The sequence below is a fragment of the Populus alba genome, chromosome 4 (assembly GCF_005239225.2).
Source record: "Populus alba chromosome 4, ASM523922v2, whole genome shotgun sequence".
Taxonomy (NCBI): Eukaryota; Viridiplantae; Streptophyta; class Magnoliopsida; order Malpighiales; family Salicaceae; genus Populus; species Populus alba.
Window position 1 is genome coordinate 22,531,431 of NC_133287.1, and position 17,303 is coordinate 22,548,733.

Genomic DNA, 17,303 nt, shown 5'->3' on the forward strand with positions numbered 1-17,303 from the left:
TTAATTTCATTTTCATTCAACTTTTTAATTTGTAAGATTTGTTCCTTATTATTTTAATAAACTTGAGAAAAATAAAACATTAATAAATTATTTTTCAGTTTATTTTCCATGACATAACCAAACACTGGAAAGTATTTTTCAATTTATTTTTCATTACACTACCAAACATCGAAAAATAATTTATTTTTCTAGATTTCACTTTTTCAAAAAACTTTTAAAAAAAAAAAATTACTTTCCAACAAATAAATGAAGCCTAATGCTAAAATTTTATAATACTATGAAAGCTTAATTATAAAATGTTTTTACCCTTATTATTTTTAATTGAATTCTTGTAATAAAATTGTGTAATTTTTTTTTGATAAATCAACAAGAACTAAGAATTTAAATTGAAGCGAAATTTGTAAATGAATGGGCTGGATTGGACGTGTAATATTAAATACGTCCTAGCTTAAAAAAAAAAAAAAAAAAACAATCCAATTTGTTAATACCTACAAGCATTAGGATCCAATGGTTATAAAAAGAAAATTAGGATTTAAATTAAGCACTTTAAGTTTACGAGCATCCAATTCTATATCATTCTCAGTTAAATACAACAGAAATAATGCAACTGAAGATAATTACATATTTTCTTAACACAATGTTTTAATAAAATTATTACACAGGTTAAATGTAATATATTTACAATACTTAAAATATTTTATTTTATTGTTAATATTAACGTATTAAAAATAATTTTAAAAATTATTTTAAACATAAAAACAATCAAACAGCTTTTCTGAACAGGCCTAAACATGAATCAATTATTCAAGTAAAAATTCATTTGCTCAAACGAAGACTGGCCAGGCAAAAACATCAAGTCTCCAATCCAAATATTGAGGTCAGATTCTATGAACCATATCACTTGCATAGTACAACCAATTGTGTGCTCATTGGCTTCAAATGGGAAAAGCAATATTTCCATTTTCTATGCTCACAATTGGGGTACTTTTCAAGGTGAGAGTGAAGTAATTGGAAACCCTATACACGAAAACAGAAATTCTAAAAATGTTTTTTAGTATGCCGGGGGGACACGAAAATGGGACTTCACATAATCCTACCAAAACCTAGGATTGGTAACCTCCATTATACATCCAACTCAGGCTATAACTTTTTCACCATTTTCTTTTTACCCCAAAAGAGCTTGGACTGCAGCCTCAGTCATCAAATATTTTCTCACCCCCTAACAAGAACTTCAGAACGATGACTGGATAGCATGGAATCAGCATGTTCATCATTCATTTCGGATGGAATAATACTTGTCCCAGAGGGTTGCAGATTTTGAAATTTCACTCATAAGGTTTTTGAATTTAAGGCTGCAATCTCCTCCACTGCAAAATAAGAAAGCAATGATCAAGCACCAGCAGATGAGGAAGTATTCCATTCATTCAGCTCATGTCGTGTTTCCGTTATGCAGTTAGAAATAAAAATCCAAAACAATTTTTATCCAATCAGGGTAGAAATATGTCTAACGTGTTTTCTACCTACAGATGAAAGCCATGCTGAAGCATTAAAGTCATACCATGGCACAATAAGGGAAGTTATCTATAATTTTGGCAGAAGAGCAAACAGCTTCAATTTAAACAGTATAAAATCCACAAACCTTAAACGATTCAAGGATGCAATTGCTCGAAGAGCACTGCGAATCATGTCTTCATTACGATCCACTTCTTGCTTTACAGCAACTTGCTTAGGCTTAAAATTGATAGTTTTTTGGAGGGGGTCCACCAATGAGTCCAACACTGCAGTTCACAATTAAGAGATCAGAAAATTTGTAGCACAGAGAAACCATTAGACTAAAGTAGGTTGATTAACTCACTGACCTGCCAATACAGCAGATGGACACTTATCTGCCAGTTTTGAGAGGATAAGATGGCAAGGCATTTTAACATCATAATGATCTGGAACATCCAAAATAGTCAAGTCAGCCAACAGTTGATAAAATTAACGGTAACCATCATGTATACTTCAATCTTCACAGACGTCATTAGCTAACTAGATCTAATTATTGATATTGAATAATCATTTGAAATTAATCTCACTATCATACAGAAAACCAATGAAACAAGTAGTCTTAGTGAAATTTAGATAGTTAAGAGAATAAAGAAATTAGAATTCTTCTCACAAATAGTCTTTTTGAAAAATAAGATTCATATATGTACATGGATTTTATCCCTCAGAATACAAATTGAATGGTTTCTTGTCCTAGTTAGAAAAAAACCAAACATGTTTGAAATGTTGTAACCCAAAGATGCAGATACAGAAAGAAATTTAGTAATTAATTTCATTTATCTCTTAATTCTGAAAATTTTAGTTTTTCTAGAAAGATGAAAATAGGAAAATGAAATCATAACAAAGGAAAACTCCAGGTTAATACTATTATTTATAGATAAATTTAATCCTGAACAGAATTAAAGATTGCTAAGATAGATTGAATCTTATATAAATAGGTTTTAAGAAAAAATGAAGGAAATAAAAGAAATCAGGCTTGAGAAATAAATTAATATAATTCTTAATTTCCTTATATTTCTTTTGTTTGGTTGCATCACTTTTCATGCATAAAACCAAACCAAATGAATCACAAAATTAAAATAACCATACAAAAAATAAGTGGGCTTAGGGAGGAGAGTCTGGAACACGAACCATCCAAGCCTGATTTGAGGTAAGGAACAATGAAAGATGAAGGGTTCACTTGATCAAGACAACTGTCCAGCAATGTGTCTACGCATTCAAAAGCTGCTTTCCTCAACTCAAGGCCATCATCCACAATATGCTTGAAAGGCCCAAGATCTACTGTTCGTATCAATTCTTGCTGCAGCAAGCAGGAATTAAAAATCAGAAAATCTGACAGATATAATATGGGTGATTCATTCATTATAAAATAGCCAGTATGGTAAAAATCAGAAAATCTGACAATTTGAAAAAAACAGAATCATTGTGAATGACAAGAATATTACTCACAAAATCTGATACAGAAAAATGGTTTTTAAAAAGAAGTTACAATCACAGCCATGGTGCTGCAGACAATCGCAGATGTTTCATAACTGTCACAATGATTTTGGGATTGTGGATGCAACTTGTTTGAAAACCAAATAATTTTGCATGCGGACAATCTATAATGCAAGCCTAAATATTGTAATGTACACAGCAGAAACTAAGAGATTTTTAACAATGTGCAAAAACAATGAAACAGCGGCCTTTTCAAGTCTAGCAGCTGAATTATTTTGCAATGTGACAGCCACAACATAATGTGATGTAGCAGCTGTATCAGAGCTGCCATTATTTGAAAACTTGGTTGCAGAACTCGTAAAAGGCACAGCTCAATGGTGTTTTTTTTTTTTTTTTTTTTTTTTTTTGTCGTGGAAAGGAAACAACATCCACATACTGATACTCAATCATGGCAGTGCAAAAGTAAAAAAAATGATTTAAAGGAAAATTCCATCAGTTCAAGCCTTCCCCATGGTATCCTGCCCTAGCAACTGAGAATCCTTTCAGGTCAATTCACTTTTGCATCCCCTTATTCATTGTTTCCGATCAATAGCAGTATATATACTGGCTCAAGCTTTAATTCACTTAAAACTTTTTTATTGTTTGGTGATCTTTCAATCAGGATTAATATAATCATATCATACATATATTGTTATAATAGCTTAAGCCACAAGGAATAAAACCACCAAAAAAATTTTAATGAGCATTATCTTGTAACTAAGCTCCTTGAAAAATATTTATAATAACTTGAATAGCAAAGCAGACCTAAAAACAAAATTTCCAGAAGTCAGGAGAATACATGCCCTTATTAGCTGATCTAAGTTCATCTCAATCAATCATCCTATGAAATCCACTGGAGTTGCTATTTTTCATGCATACAAGAATGCATAATCCTAGGCTCAATGCAAAATGAACCAATGATTGTGCTCCCACATATGATGCCAGCATGGACATTATACAGACAGATTCAAATAACTAATTCAACATTTCATACAAAGACTAGCTAACACAAACTCTCAGCACTGCAATAAGCAAATTAGAAACAAAAAGATTAAACACAAATAATAGTTATAATATTACTAAAGCATTGAAATCATGAGCAGTGCATATGACCTCTCAGCACAATGCTAAAACAAATATGATGCAATGGGATAAAAAGATATCATTATAAAAGACAGGACAAGTTAAAAAGCTCAAGCAATAATCCACTATTTCCACTGTATTTAGACAAGCAACGCATGAAACTCATCATTAGCTCAAAGAAGAACAAGTTTTCAATTACCTTAACAATTGTTTGATCATAGAGAAGTGGCAATAATTCAGGAAGGAGTCCCTTAATGAGGTTAGGTTTGTTGTGAGCAAATGTGCTCAAGGCCAAGATAGCTGCACGCCTGACATGCTGCAATGCCATATTGAAGAATAATCATTAGGTTCAAAAACCATGCAGCCCACCAAAAGAGAACACTGCTTATTCATTAGAGCAATATATAATTGCAACTTACCCGGTCATGATCCTTGATAAGCATAAGAAAAGATGAGATTTCAGGGTATATAATCTCATCAATCTTCTCAGGTCGCTCAACTATTGAGTATTTTACCGCAATTACTACTGTTGCTCTGGTGAAGGCAGCTGGACTTGTTGTTCTCACCTATAATGAATTTAGTGCATGAGTAAAACACAAGCCTTTGGAGCCACAAAAGCTAATAACAAACTTAAATGAAACCCAGAATGCTATTTGATGTGTTAGATACCTTAAGCGCAGGAACAAGCTTTGCAGGTTCAACAAGTGCAATTTTACCGAGGCACTCAGCTACAACATTCCGGACGCCCTCTTCGTCACTTTCACAGTGATTAAATAGTAATTTAAGTATCTTCTCAACAATGGAATCCTGGAACTCTGCTTTATCTACCGACTGTCTTACTATAACCTGCATATTCAGGATGTTAGAAAAGGAGACATGGTTTGAGGAAATAACCTTCAGTTTGATATATATATATATATATATATATAAACATACCTCCTTCAGAGAATGAAGCAGGAGATACTGTTTCTTCTGTTGATTATCAATCTGGTCCAAGATAAATGGTAGGTACTTGGAAAGATTACTGACAGCAATATTGCCAAGAGCATAAGAAGCAGCAGACTTTATCTCTTCGAAAGGGGATTGGAATGACTCGATAATAATGGTTTCTATATTTGCATGCAAGCTCAGATCTTTCCTTCTCCCAATTTCTCCCAGGCATAACAGTGCAAGGTGCTGCTTAGCCTGAAAAACAGTTACAAAATGCAGAATTCAGATATTTTTATAGAGAAGGGTATTATCAATCCAAAGAGCACGTTACTTGATAGAAAATTTTGATAGTGGCAAACTTACTGAATTGGTGCTGCTGTCATCTTTAAGAATCTCAGTAAGCATGTCCACAGTAGATGAACATTTTAGATCGCCTGCAGCAAGGCAGAGAACAGCCACACATTGCGCTATTGAATGCAAAGCCTTTTTTGCAACACCTCCTGACTGTGGAGCTGGCTTGGCACTTGAAAGGAGCGAGTCCAGTAAAGTGTCGAAACTTGTATTTGCAGAATAGACTAAAGCAGCAAAAAAGTTTCGTAAAGCCTGAAATATCAAGCAGACAAAGTTTAAAACCAAGCATTAATTTGCACCAGATGTAATCTTTGGTATCGGACGAGAGTGTTACCAACAGGGCTTGACCCTGTAGCAATGGGCTTTTAATTAATGTTAGTGCCTGAGGAAGAACTTTATTTCTAACAGCCAAACCAACATTCGGGCTTGATTTCCTGTCAGTCATTAAGGTGCAGCAAAGTTCCAGAGCAAGAGCTGCCATGTGCAAATCTGAATCACTGGCACACAGGCAAAACCAAGAGAATTAGCATTTCGAATGTAATCACAGTCAATAACCATTCCACGCTCCAAGAACCCACAAAAGCATAGCATCAAAGGTGTGCAAAACCTTATCAGAGTAGAAAGTTCCACGATAATAACTTCATAAGCAGATGAACCAATTTGGTCACCATATGCTACAATTAGAGAATTCAGTGTCCCCAAAGTTGCCTGCCTTAAAGCTCGATTAGCCTATGTTTCAAAACAATAATGCAGAGTTCAGAATTTATACACATACTCAAATGCACATCAGCCTATCTACAAATCATGAATCCAACATATTAGTGTGTGTGTATTTTTAAGTAAGCAAACTTTCATACTTTCATACCTTCCGTAGGAATGCAGTCAGCTCTGCAATGACATTCTCCAGGACACATGACAGATCAATCCGAAGAGGAGAAGTCGCAATTACAGCAAAAGCCTGGATTTAGAAATTCAAAATGGCTTGAGTACTTGTGCATCATTGTGATCAAGAAAACACATTATAACTTCAGATGAGAAGGCCTAAATAAATTGTCACCACGACACCCATGACTGGTGCAAAAAAAACCATGGAATATAAACAATCATATGGCAATCTATGCAATACTGACCTTCACAGCAGTAAGTCGTGTTATCTCATTCCCCATTCGATCAACAAGTACAGGGAGGCACACAGGTAATTCTGTTTTGAGATTATCGCCAAATGTCGAAATGACAAGCCCCATGCAAGATATTGCACACTCCTTGACCTCCTGGATAAGAAGAAATTTGCCGCTTTAGAAAAGAATACAGAAAGGTTAAAAGGATTCTCAGTATGAGAAAAGGCTGCAGAATCAACTCTACTGACCTGGTCTTGATCTTGGTTTGTCAAGCGTGACATTATGGCATTATATATTGGACGAACATAAGGTTTGAAGTCAAAACCAAAGCCCTACATCAGAACAACAATTAAGTTATCAGAAATGGACTTTCATAAAAAAAAAATAGTAATCAGAAACGGTCAAACAAAATCTTGAAAAACATCAAAGTTAAAAAATAAATATCTAACCTGGATATCGGGACGGACAACACGAACAAGCTCCCCACATACTCTTAAGGCCTCTGCTGTGACCTTGTAGTATCTCTCACCAACAGCAGATAAAACAGGACTAGAAAGGGCCTGCAATTACAAGCAATATAAATAACAGTAATCTTATTATTACTCACGAGGCATGATTGTTTTTCATTCATAGAGGCTGTTGTTGAAAATAATCAAACCACAAGAAAGTTTCCAATTCATAGCAATACAAATAGGAATGTATACCAAATTTGTACATGCATTCATAATGCAGACTAAGGGCAGCAATAAATAAGAGATCAAATTGGAAAATTTGCACACCTATAAAAAATGAAAAAACACTATTTCCATTAACTATTAAAACTCATCTTGAAGATGATGAGTTGTTACATCAATTCTGATCATGGTGTTGTTTTCAGAGGGACTGATCATTATCCCAACGAATCCTATTAAAAGAAAAGATCTTCACAATGTAGCATTGGCCAGCAAAGTTTTTCCATACTTTAAACAGTTAACAAAAAATCATATATCCTCAAGCCATACAAGAGAGAATTCTTCAAAAAAAAAAAAGAGGATGAACATGCTATCTTTTGACATTTTAAGTTTATAGCCAATAGAACATTGCGTAAGAGAAAAATGCTAGCAAAAAGATTAGAAATGAACTTAAGGATACTTGATTATTATAAGAGGTTTCAAATTCCTGAATAAAACTATTAATTACCTTGATATAAGGGTGGAAAACAGGAGGTGAATGTGAAGCCAGTACCAATCTTGTAAAAGTAAGAGCCTCAATCTTCAAATTTGAGGTCGAAGATTTGTCCTGAGGAATGTTGTACAGGAAAAATTGCACCAATTAAAGATAGACAATGTGAAATGGAAAATCAAGCACCAGTGATACACATCTGACTCGATGAAAATTCACTTACATTTAATGCCTTCTCGATTCCTGGAATAAGTGACCCAATCTGTTCTGAAAGGCAATCTGGCAAGACAACCACAAGTTCTCTCAACACTGAAAATGCCCCAACCTGTAGGCAGACAAAGGTAATACATTTTATTTATTTTCTGTAAGGTGTGGGTACAATTCATCTAAGAGATGGCATACAATTTTTTGAGCATGCGACCCTTAATCCATGACATGTATCAGCTCTTACCTTAGTCTTGATGGATTTCTCACGCAGTTGCCTATTGATAGATTTGACAATCTTTGGCACTTCTTGCTTCAGTAACCATCTTGGGCTGCATAACATTAATGCTTGCAAAATTAGTAAACTAGGAGACCACACTCCTGAAACAATAAGCTAATTACAGACAAAGCAATTTTGTGGACGCTATTTTATCATCTAATTCCAAATTATAGCCATATGTAGGCCCATGAACCCAAGTTTTAACACTTGGCCAACTTGTTTTGCATTGTAGTTTACAACTTTCAGGAACTGTGATTTTGTCCTTTTTGATGGTACAGAGTAAAACCATTCATTAGGCTTATAAGAATAAAATAAAAAGAAAAAAGAAAACTAAATAAAGAATCTCATCCTCTAGGGGACTAACCCTGATAAACCAGTCTCAATGGAATAGTGGCAGAGAAGGGCTGTGGTTATCAGTACACCCATTAATGTCAATGACACTCCACTTGGTTTCTATACAAGCTCTTAAAGTTGATTTAAAAGCAATGTCTCTGCCCTAAAAATGTTTCAAAACCAAGAAATTTACTCAAAAAAGAGAAGTGAAACACATGGTAAACAAAGAGAAAGAAAATACCTAGACATTTACCAGGATAAATTCGAATAAATGAATTTAATATAAGGTAAATTTTCCATGCATAACAATACAGAAACTTGCCTTGATTCATTCATGTCAATCTTCCCTTTTGTAACGTTTCCAGTTTGACGTAGTAGCTCAATGAATGTATTGAAGACATCCATCTGAATCACAACAAACTCGGATGAGGATTCAGATGCAGTGCCCAAATTTCTCCAGTTAATTGATCAGGCCTTACCTTGACATTTTCTTCCCTTTCTTTAAATCTATCAATCAATTTAGGACAGGCCTGCACAAAAGAAAAACGGAAGCTTAACAAATTTTGTTTTTGATACCAGGATGTTGAGCAAGTTGGAATATAAAGAAGTTGAAAACCATTTTCTTTGATAAATCAAAGCATGCCATATCACATGAAAATAAAGAAGGAAAAAAACCATTCATGTCATCCGCCTAAAGGCTTAAATCCAAATTCAAACATAAACCAACCAACCAAAACTTTAGGCAGGTTCATACCAGACCACATTAAGAAATCACTTTACATGTGCCTCAATTATGGCAGCATACCTCCTCATACAGTTTTGCAAGAACTTCTGGACGAGAAACAATTAATGCCGCTAAGCATTTAGCGGCTGCCCTTCGAACTTTCCAGCTGACATCTTCATCATCAGTATATTCATTTTCACTCTCACTACAAACAACAACGGGATTGAAGAGATTAATAGCAAGTTCAGGAAGCATATTGATATGAATTACAAATATGCATTTTTTTTAAACATACTCCTCCTCCTCCTCCTCATGACTCTCATCATCAGTATCTTCTTCCATGTTATCAGTAAAGTTTGGATCATAACTTAGGTACTCCAGGGCAAGATGAAGAATTTCATCACAGTAAGAATAAATGTCTCTGGGACATCTGAGCAGAAAACTTTCCAGTGCCTACAGCAAAAATTTTGAGGATGCAACCGTAAGCCATGATCAAATACAAGCAAATGATTAGAACCAAAAGAGTAATAAAATGGATGGAGACATTTACAGCACCTGCAAGCCATATTCACGAAGCTCCTCATCATTCTCTGATGCACTTGTGCAGTAATTAATTAGCACTGGCACCGTGTCTCCAAGATGGGGTCCAAATCGATATCCCACAGCACGGCTTAAACACCAGAGCATCACACAATTTGTAAGCATAAAAAAGTGTTAGCTTGTTAGGATGAGTAGACAGTGGGACAGGTGTAATCTAAAGCTCAAAGAAGAAACTTTTTCATTTCACACTTCGATACATTTAAAGTTCCAAGTCTACAAGTAGATATACATAAGCATGCCACAGTTCACACATTCAGACTACAAATCTTGTTATCAGACTGGATCACATCTTGTAGTGCCAATGGTTTACCCTCAACAATACGAAGTTTGACCTGTCCTCCACAGTTATCAGAAAATTCTTTAATAGTGAACCCAGGAAAGTGACAGCACCATATGGTAAACAGATACAGCATACCATTACCTCAAAGCACCAATCATTTGAATGTTTGTTCGGATCATCTCAGGTTTTGCACCCTTAGTTCTCAATTTCCGAACAACCTCAACTGTCACCTTCCCCAATAAATCATCTGACAAGCTTGAAGCAAGAGATGCTGAACATCAAAGAATAGTTTTAAGCCATATCAACAATCTTGAGGGTGGATGATTTTCACATCAAACTTATCAAAGTCGTAAATTAGCCAGAAATAACGAAAAAATCATAGAGACAGCAGGTTTGAAGGAATCTCCCATCTTAATTTTAAGTAAAAAGAACTTTGAATTTTTTTTATAAAAAACAACACCCACCCCTTCTCAAGTGCATATCTGGTTTTAGGTGTCGCTACACAGCTGCTACCAAGTTAGTTGCATAAAAATCTCATTGTTACCCAGGAGTGAGGGAGGGAGGGAGAGATGAAAGAAGGGAAAGAGAGAGCAGAACACCTAATTTTAGCCATGCCTAATGGTTGAGGATGTGCCAAATTTCTGACTGCTCTGATATTTTGGTTAGGATCCAGGGCAAAAACCTTTCTGTTTCCCCCAAAGAGTGAATCAAGAATATCTACAATTAATTCAAAATAATGGTATTGCAAGGGAAATCGATGACGAATATCAGTTCAGTCTTACCAATGCACGAAACTGTCCTCTTTCTAACAGTGGCTTGATTGGAATTCAATTGGGACAAAAGTGCATTTAAAAGCAACTCATGATCATTTGCCATCAAATTTCCAAATTTATGAAGAACATCACACAAAATATCAAGACATTCACATTTGATCTCCGTGCTCATTCCCTGTGGCAGAAAAGAATGCAAAAGGAAGTTATGGAGAAGAGGAGAAGAAACTTCCAGATGACAAGACCTTGACACATTGTATTTAGAACACACCGGACTTGTTATTCCTTTTATCAACTGTGGAGATAGGGTGACAAGAATAGACTGAGCCAGAGATATTGCTGTGACTTCAGATGCAATAGTCTTCAAAGCAATGCTTGCGATGTCCCGATGCTGATCTTTACCATGTAGCAATTTCTCACATAGTTTATTAGTCATCTCCACAACTCGAGCCTCGCTGACCTTCTTCACCAATGGAGCAAGACTGCAACACCACATTAATAAAAAGCATAAAAATCAAGCCTGCAGCAACACTGATATTTAGCATCTCCTTCATCTTCTTTTCCCTCTTGTTGTTCACACTTGAAAGAGCGCATGTATATGGGGCATCCACAAGGCAACAACCATGCCAAGTTGAGCCCCTCAGAAGTTACAATGTCCATATTGCATAAATGAAGAAAAAACAAGCCCCGCATCAAAACACGAGAAACAGGAAGCAAGAGTTCCAGCAGTAACTTTTTAACGCTATTGACACAAAGCATCCATAATTTGTCCACATGCAAGTTGGAATTTTAAATATCAACTCTTTGATGCTAAATCAGTATTGTCACATAAAACACATATATATATGAGAGTATGCACTACAATTTATGTAGTCTACACTCTAAAGGATATACAATACACAAGGACCAAAGTCTTAACGTGTGGAAATATAATGACAATAGTGAAATATCTCTCCTTATATCTCTCCCAAATTTTGAGGAAACATTCCTGGAAAATTTTGGATGGATTTGGCCAACACCAAATACACAAATGTCATAATGTTATAGCAATCAGAGCGAGAGAGAGAGACATACCACTTCACAGCCAATCCAGAAACATCACCAGCTACATCATCAAGTTGCTGTAGAACAATATTTGACAACTTTATCTCCAAATCAGTATCAGCTTTAAATCCCTCCTTGTTTAACTCATTCAACAAATCAGATGTTGCCATGTATCTGTAATCTTTATCCTTACCCGTCATCTGCAAAAAAAACCAAGAAAATCAAAAAATAAATACAATTAACTATCACCAGCTGAAACACCCGAATGAACCATCACAAAAAATCTCCAACACCATCTCCTACCAACACACAGTTCATCAACTGAAATCCCTGATAAAATAAAAACCATACCTTTTCCAGAATACCCGTCATTTGTAAATTCGCCATCTTTGCACGGCTATACGACCAAAAACACTCTTCTAAATAGAATCACACCCTAAGCACAACAATGAAAGCAAAAGATAAAGCAATTGCATAACCAAACTACATAAAATTTCATTTGAAACAATACAAAAGCTAATGTTTTAAGGCATTAAAAGCACTATTTTTTCTTAAAAAACAATTAATCATACAATTTCTTGATTCAATAATCCAACATAATTTGAAATAAAAATTAAAAAAAAAATAATACAAAATAAAAATATTGAAAGAGCAAAAAGGGAAAGTATCTAAAAGAAACAATGTAGCACACTAGTAAGCAAAACCCTAATCTAAGTTAAGCAGCCAAGAACCAATGTTTTGTTTTCCTCCAATATATTAAAAGCCGAAACCCTAAATAGTTAAGTGTGATCAGTGTGATGCGGTAAAAACCCAAGAAATCGAGAGGGCCACTCCCACCCTGCACTGAAATAGAAAGCAAAGAACAAACAATAATCAATCAAAGCTCAAAACTTACCCAGTGAGAGAGCTTAGCAAAGAAGATTTTGATTTTGATTTTGATTTTGGAATTGATTTTTTTTTCTTTTTATCGGACTCGGCTGGCTGGCTCCTCCTTTTTCCAGTTGTGGGCTCAAGCCTCTCCATATACTGCACAGTCCACGGCCCAGAGGGAATTAGAGATTGTCTATTATTAATGCCAATTAATAATTATAAAATAAAATAATAATCTTTTTATTAATTTTTATGAATAGTAAAAATACTAAAAATGTCCTTTGAGACAAATAATATATGACTAGTCTGGGGTAGTTCTTGGTTCTTCATTTTTAATGAACATTTAGATTACTTTAATGCCCTTCAAGATAAAAAAAAAATATATATATATATATACACACACATTTAGTGAAGGGTTATTTTTTTCTTCTTTAAGTTAGGTTTTTTTTTATTTAGTGCTTTGAAGAGGGCATTGTGGTCTTTCAATAAAAATATAATGTTAAATTTTAAAGAGTTGTTGCACATAAGAAGCGTTTTTGCACTTTAGGTAACACGAACGGTGTCTTCTAGTATTGAAATTTGTCCTTCTATTGTGTCATTGGATGCACCACAACATTCTCTTTTTCCTGGTATAGCACGTGTGGGTGTTGTATTGGCAATTTGTTACTAGTGGATTTTTTTTCTCTCTCTCCTCCCTCTCTCTTACAAGACTTTTCACCGTAAGCATTGTGAAGAAACGGGCAACTGTCATAACCCATTTCAAGGTTATTCCACAAAGTCACTTCTTCTTCTTCCAAAATACAAATAAAATAAAATAAAGGCTAGTAACGTGGAGAAATCAAGTTAAGGATGATTTCAAACATATAAGAAAATCAAGCTGCAATTTTGGATGAACTTCGAAGCCTAATTGTATCTAATTATACCCAAGATTGAAAAAGCAATGCATATTCAAGGTCAAATTAAAAGATTATTAGACGAATTTGCATAAAAATTAAATCCAAGGACATAATTAAATTTTTAATATGCTAATTTGATTTAATTATGAGCCAAATTAAGGTTTAATTATGTTTAAGAATTAATTTGGGTCCAATTGAAGGATTTAATTTAGTGCAAGTACTTAATTATACTTTAAAATAGTCAACTTAATTTTATTAGGGGCTTAATTGGTGAACAATTAAGTTTGGGACTTTATTTTTTGTTTAATTGAGAACATTGGAATTTTAAGATATCAAATTTAATTTTTAGCAAGTCAATTAATTGAAATAGGGATAAAATCGCAAGAAAATCAAAGTTTTGGGATCAATTAAGGGTCAAATTAAAGAAATTCAAAACCAATGACTATTTTACAAAAGGCGTCGCACTATGGGATCCAATTGACAAAAATCAGGGGTAAAATTAAAAAAATTGAAATTTTAGTAGTGAATTAGGGGCTAAATTAAAGAAATCCGAGACTTGGGACCAAAATGAAAAAGGTGTTGAAATCATGAGCTAAAATTAAAGTTTTTCTGGAGACCAAATTGCATAAACTTTAAAGTTTGAAGACGATCAGGTGTGTAGATGAGATAAATCAGAAATCAAATGACCAAAATGAATTTTACCAAAATGGTGCCATTTTAGTTGTTGGCCATCTTTTTCTTTAATTTTATCTGAAATAACAGCTTAGGGAGGCTACTTTGTAGGTGCATTTAACGCCTCTAACCTCCATCAAATTTGACAACATCTGAATCAAAATGATCACTTGACATTTCTCTAATATCCAATATGGTTCGTTTAGGCCAATTGACAACACAACGGTCATGGCATCGGCCTAAACAGGTCAACTCAGACAGCCTTCTACTGATAAATTTAACAGTTCATGGTACTTACTTTGAATTAACAGTTAGGATCCTTCCCAGCCGAACCAAGGGCCAAGATGTGGCATCATTAAAAAAAAAAAAAAAAATCTTCCACCCCCTACAAATAGGTGTGGATTTCATGGCCTGAGCATGAAGAAAATCGGATTCAAAGTTAGCCAAAAGTCAGGTTTTTCTCCCCTTTTTTTTTCTTCTAGCTGACATCTCTCTCTCTCTCTCTTTTATCTCCCTACCACCTATTCAACCACTACCACCTCAAAACCATCATAAGAAACCACAACTCAACCTTTTCCTCCAACCCATCCCCTCGCCGGTGACAGAATAGCCACCATGAACATCTCTTTCTCCTCTGCAAAAATCTTCTTCTTCTCCCTATGACCAATGCAAACCACCATTCCTTCAAGCGATGCCCCCTGAGCCATTATCCAGACCTCATCATCACGGCCACGAACCCCACGCCAGGTAACTTTATCCTTTCTTCCCCTTCATCCTCATTCCTTGCCTGCAATGAGGTTGCTACATAAAGAACGATAATTTGTTTTGCATGCAGCACAAATAATTAACCCTTATTTTAGGCTGGATCCGTGCCAGCCCAGCCCATTAAAAAAAAAAAACCAGACCCGTTAGGCCAATATCGGACAAACCCTTTTGGGGACGATGCAACCCAACTAGGTTGGGCTCATCCCAGATTGCCGAGTATGACCCATATTAAAAATTGAGGAAGGAAACAAATTTGTTGAGCCGAGATCAGCCCAACACCTTTGTAGACTGAGCTCAGCCTAGTTGGATCGACCAATCTCAATGTATTAAATAATTATAATGTTATTATAATAATATAATATTATATAACTAAAAAAACCAAAAAAAATCCTTTCAAAAAAATTATGATTTTCTTGCATATTTTTCTATCAAATTTGCATAATATCGGGCTATATATTTACACTATAAGATACATATCCGGTATTTAAAAATATGATTTTCTTTGAAATATTTATTAAAAAAATTTAAAAGAAATCTCAAAACTTTTAAATTAATTTCCCCTTTTAAAGAAACAAAAAAATATTGTGTTTTCATGCATATAGTCAAATTCTAAAAAGTTTTTCAATCATATTTTCATAAAAAACAAAAAAAAAATGCATCTTTTTCATATTTAAAATGCAAAAAAATAGATAACTAGTTTATGTTTATCCATTAGGATTTGATCAAAATGCCAAAAACTCTTTGCCAATCATTTTGTTCATTTTATATTATGGTTTAGATGTAGACTTTAATATTTGGAGGTATAAAATTACACGGTAGAACATACCCTCAAGTATTAATGATACAAAGTGCAAAATGAACGCGTTGCTAAAATTCAGACTTTAGAATGGTTAAGATTAAACTTTATGAAATAAAGACATCCTTATGAAAAAGGATTTGCTTGGGACCTTAAACAAAACCAGCAAATAAAAACTCGACTTAAAAAAACAATCAAACAACAATGCAACTTACCTTAGGTAGGGTACACTTGGGGTGATGCGTCTTCCCCTTGCACAATCAATCCATTACTCAAACTCTCATATACCATTAGGTTTCCTAGTAACCTTAATACTAAGTGGCAACTTCTGAATCTTAATCATAATTTTAAGATTAAATCTAAAACTCCTTTTCTTCCCAACAACAATACCTCTCAAGAGGCACAATAGCTCGCCAGCCCAACGTCGCCCCCACAACAACATGGATGGCCATTCAGATGAGATTTGATAATGATGGTATTGAATTATTCCAATTAGGTTGTTATGAGACATTGTATAATACATAAATTTGTGTCATTGGTATGTATCCAGAATTTATGTAATAATGGCAATGTGATGATCCTGTTTAATAGGGGATATGATTGCAGTTAGACCTTATAGTGTGGAGGTACAAGATCAATATACTAGACCAGTAGGTATCTTACATCATGGTATATCTAAATTGTTTCACTTAAATTGTGTTAGTTATAATTTCATTTGCGAATACAATTTGTGAACAATAAGTGGAAAAATAATAAAGTGAGAGAAAAGAAGGAAATGTGAACTTAATTAGTTGTCAAAGATAAATTGAAAGTTGATGATACTCTAATATTGAAATTTACTCGAATAAAAACTTGATTAGCCATTCCAGGATACAGAGGCTAATGATCTCAATATAATTATATTGACATCAGTATGTTACCAAAAGTATGGAAAGGAAAATGTTAAACTAAACTTTATTACCCTTCTAGGTCATGAAGGTTAATGATAACAACATCATTATATGGGTATTGGCAATTACATAGACTTGATTAGTCATTCCAGATCAAGGAGGCTAATGATGTTAATGCCAGTGCAACCCCATTAATGTATTTATATCAGCATCATTTGAAAACTTGATTAGATATCCATGAAGTAAAAGCTAATGATATCAGAATAAAAAAAATATATATGGTATCAATATAACCTTGATTTGTCACCAATGAGATGATGACTAATGATATCGATCTAGAATTGATATTAACATTGATTTGGTTAACTTGAGTTACAGATGATAGAGGGCATAAGGGTATTTGATAATGGGAATTTCTTTCGCATATGTAATGCCATGAAAAGAAAAAGATTCACCACATTGGATTATTGAAATACAATGATTTACATTCTTATCATTAATGTTAAATAAAC

The 17,303-nt window shown here is 34.3% G+C and overlaps 1 protein-coding gene across 2 annotated transcripts; it reads right to left on the bottom strand.

Annotated features, from left to right (window-relative positions):
* Nucleotides 1–836: 836 nt before the first annotated feature.
* On the bottom strand, nt 837–12,914 carry LOC118031098 (cullin-associated NEDD8-dissociated protein 1). Of its 2 annotated transcripts, XM_035035385.2 has the most exons (29): nt 12,798–12,914; nt 12,254–12,338; nt 11,933–12,102; nt 11,130–11,340; nt 10,871–11,036; nt 10,230–10,359; nt 9,764–9,878; nt 9,504–9,661; nt 9,290–9,413; nt 8,964–9,014; nt 8,807–8,889; nt 8,119–8,203; nt 7,891–7,992; nt 7,686–7,784; nt 6,956–7,066; nt 6,755–6,838; nt 6,519–6,659; nt 6,254–6,346; nt 5,996–6,117; nt 5,723–5,885; nt 5,401–5,640; nt 5,044–5,292; nt 4,777–4,953; nt 4,527–4,673; nt 4,307–4,423; nt 2,680–2,848; nt 1,860–1,937; nt 1,640–1,778; nt 837–1,367 (listed from the first exon to the last, which is right to left on the bottom strand). In XM_035035385.2, exons 2-29 carry the CDS (start codon nt 12,287–12,289, stop codon nt 1,271–1,273), a joined length of 3,657 nt encoding a protein of 1,218 aa, XP_034891276.1. In that variant the 5' UTR covers nt 12,290–12,338; nt 12,798–12,914; the 3' UTR covers nt 837–1,270. The 2 variants fall into 2 exon arrangements, with proteins under 2 accessions (XP_034891276.1, XP_073264733.1); XM_073408632.1 differs by lacking the exons at nt 10,871–11,036; nt 11,130–11,340; nt 11,933–12,102; nt 12,254–12,338; nt 12,798–12,914 and adding an exon at nt 10,688–10,706.
* Nucleotides 12,915–17,303: the final 4,389 nt, after the last annotated feature.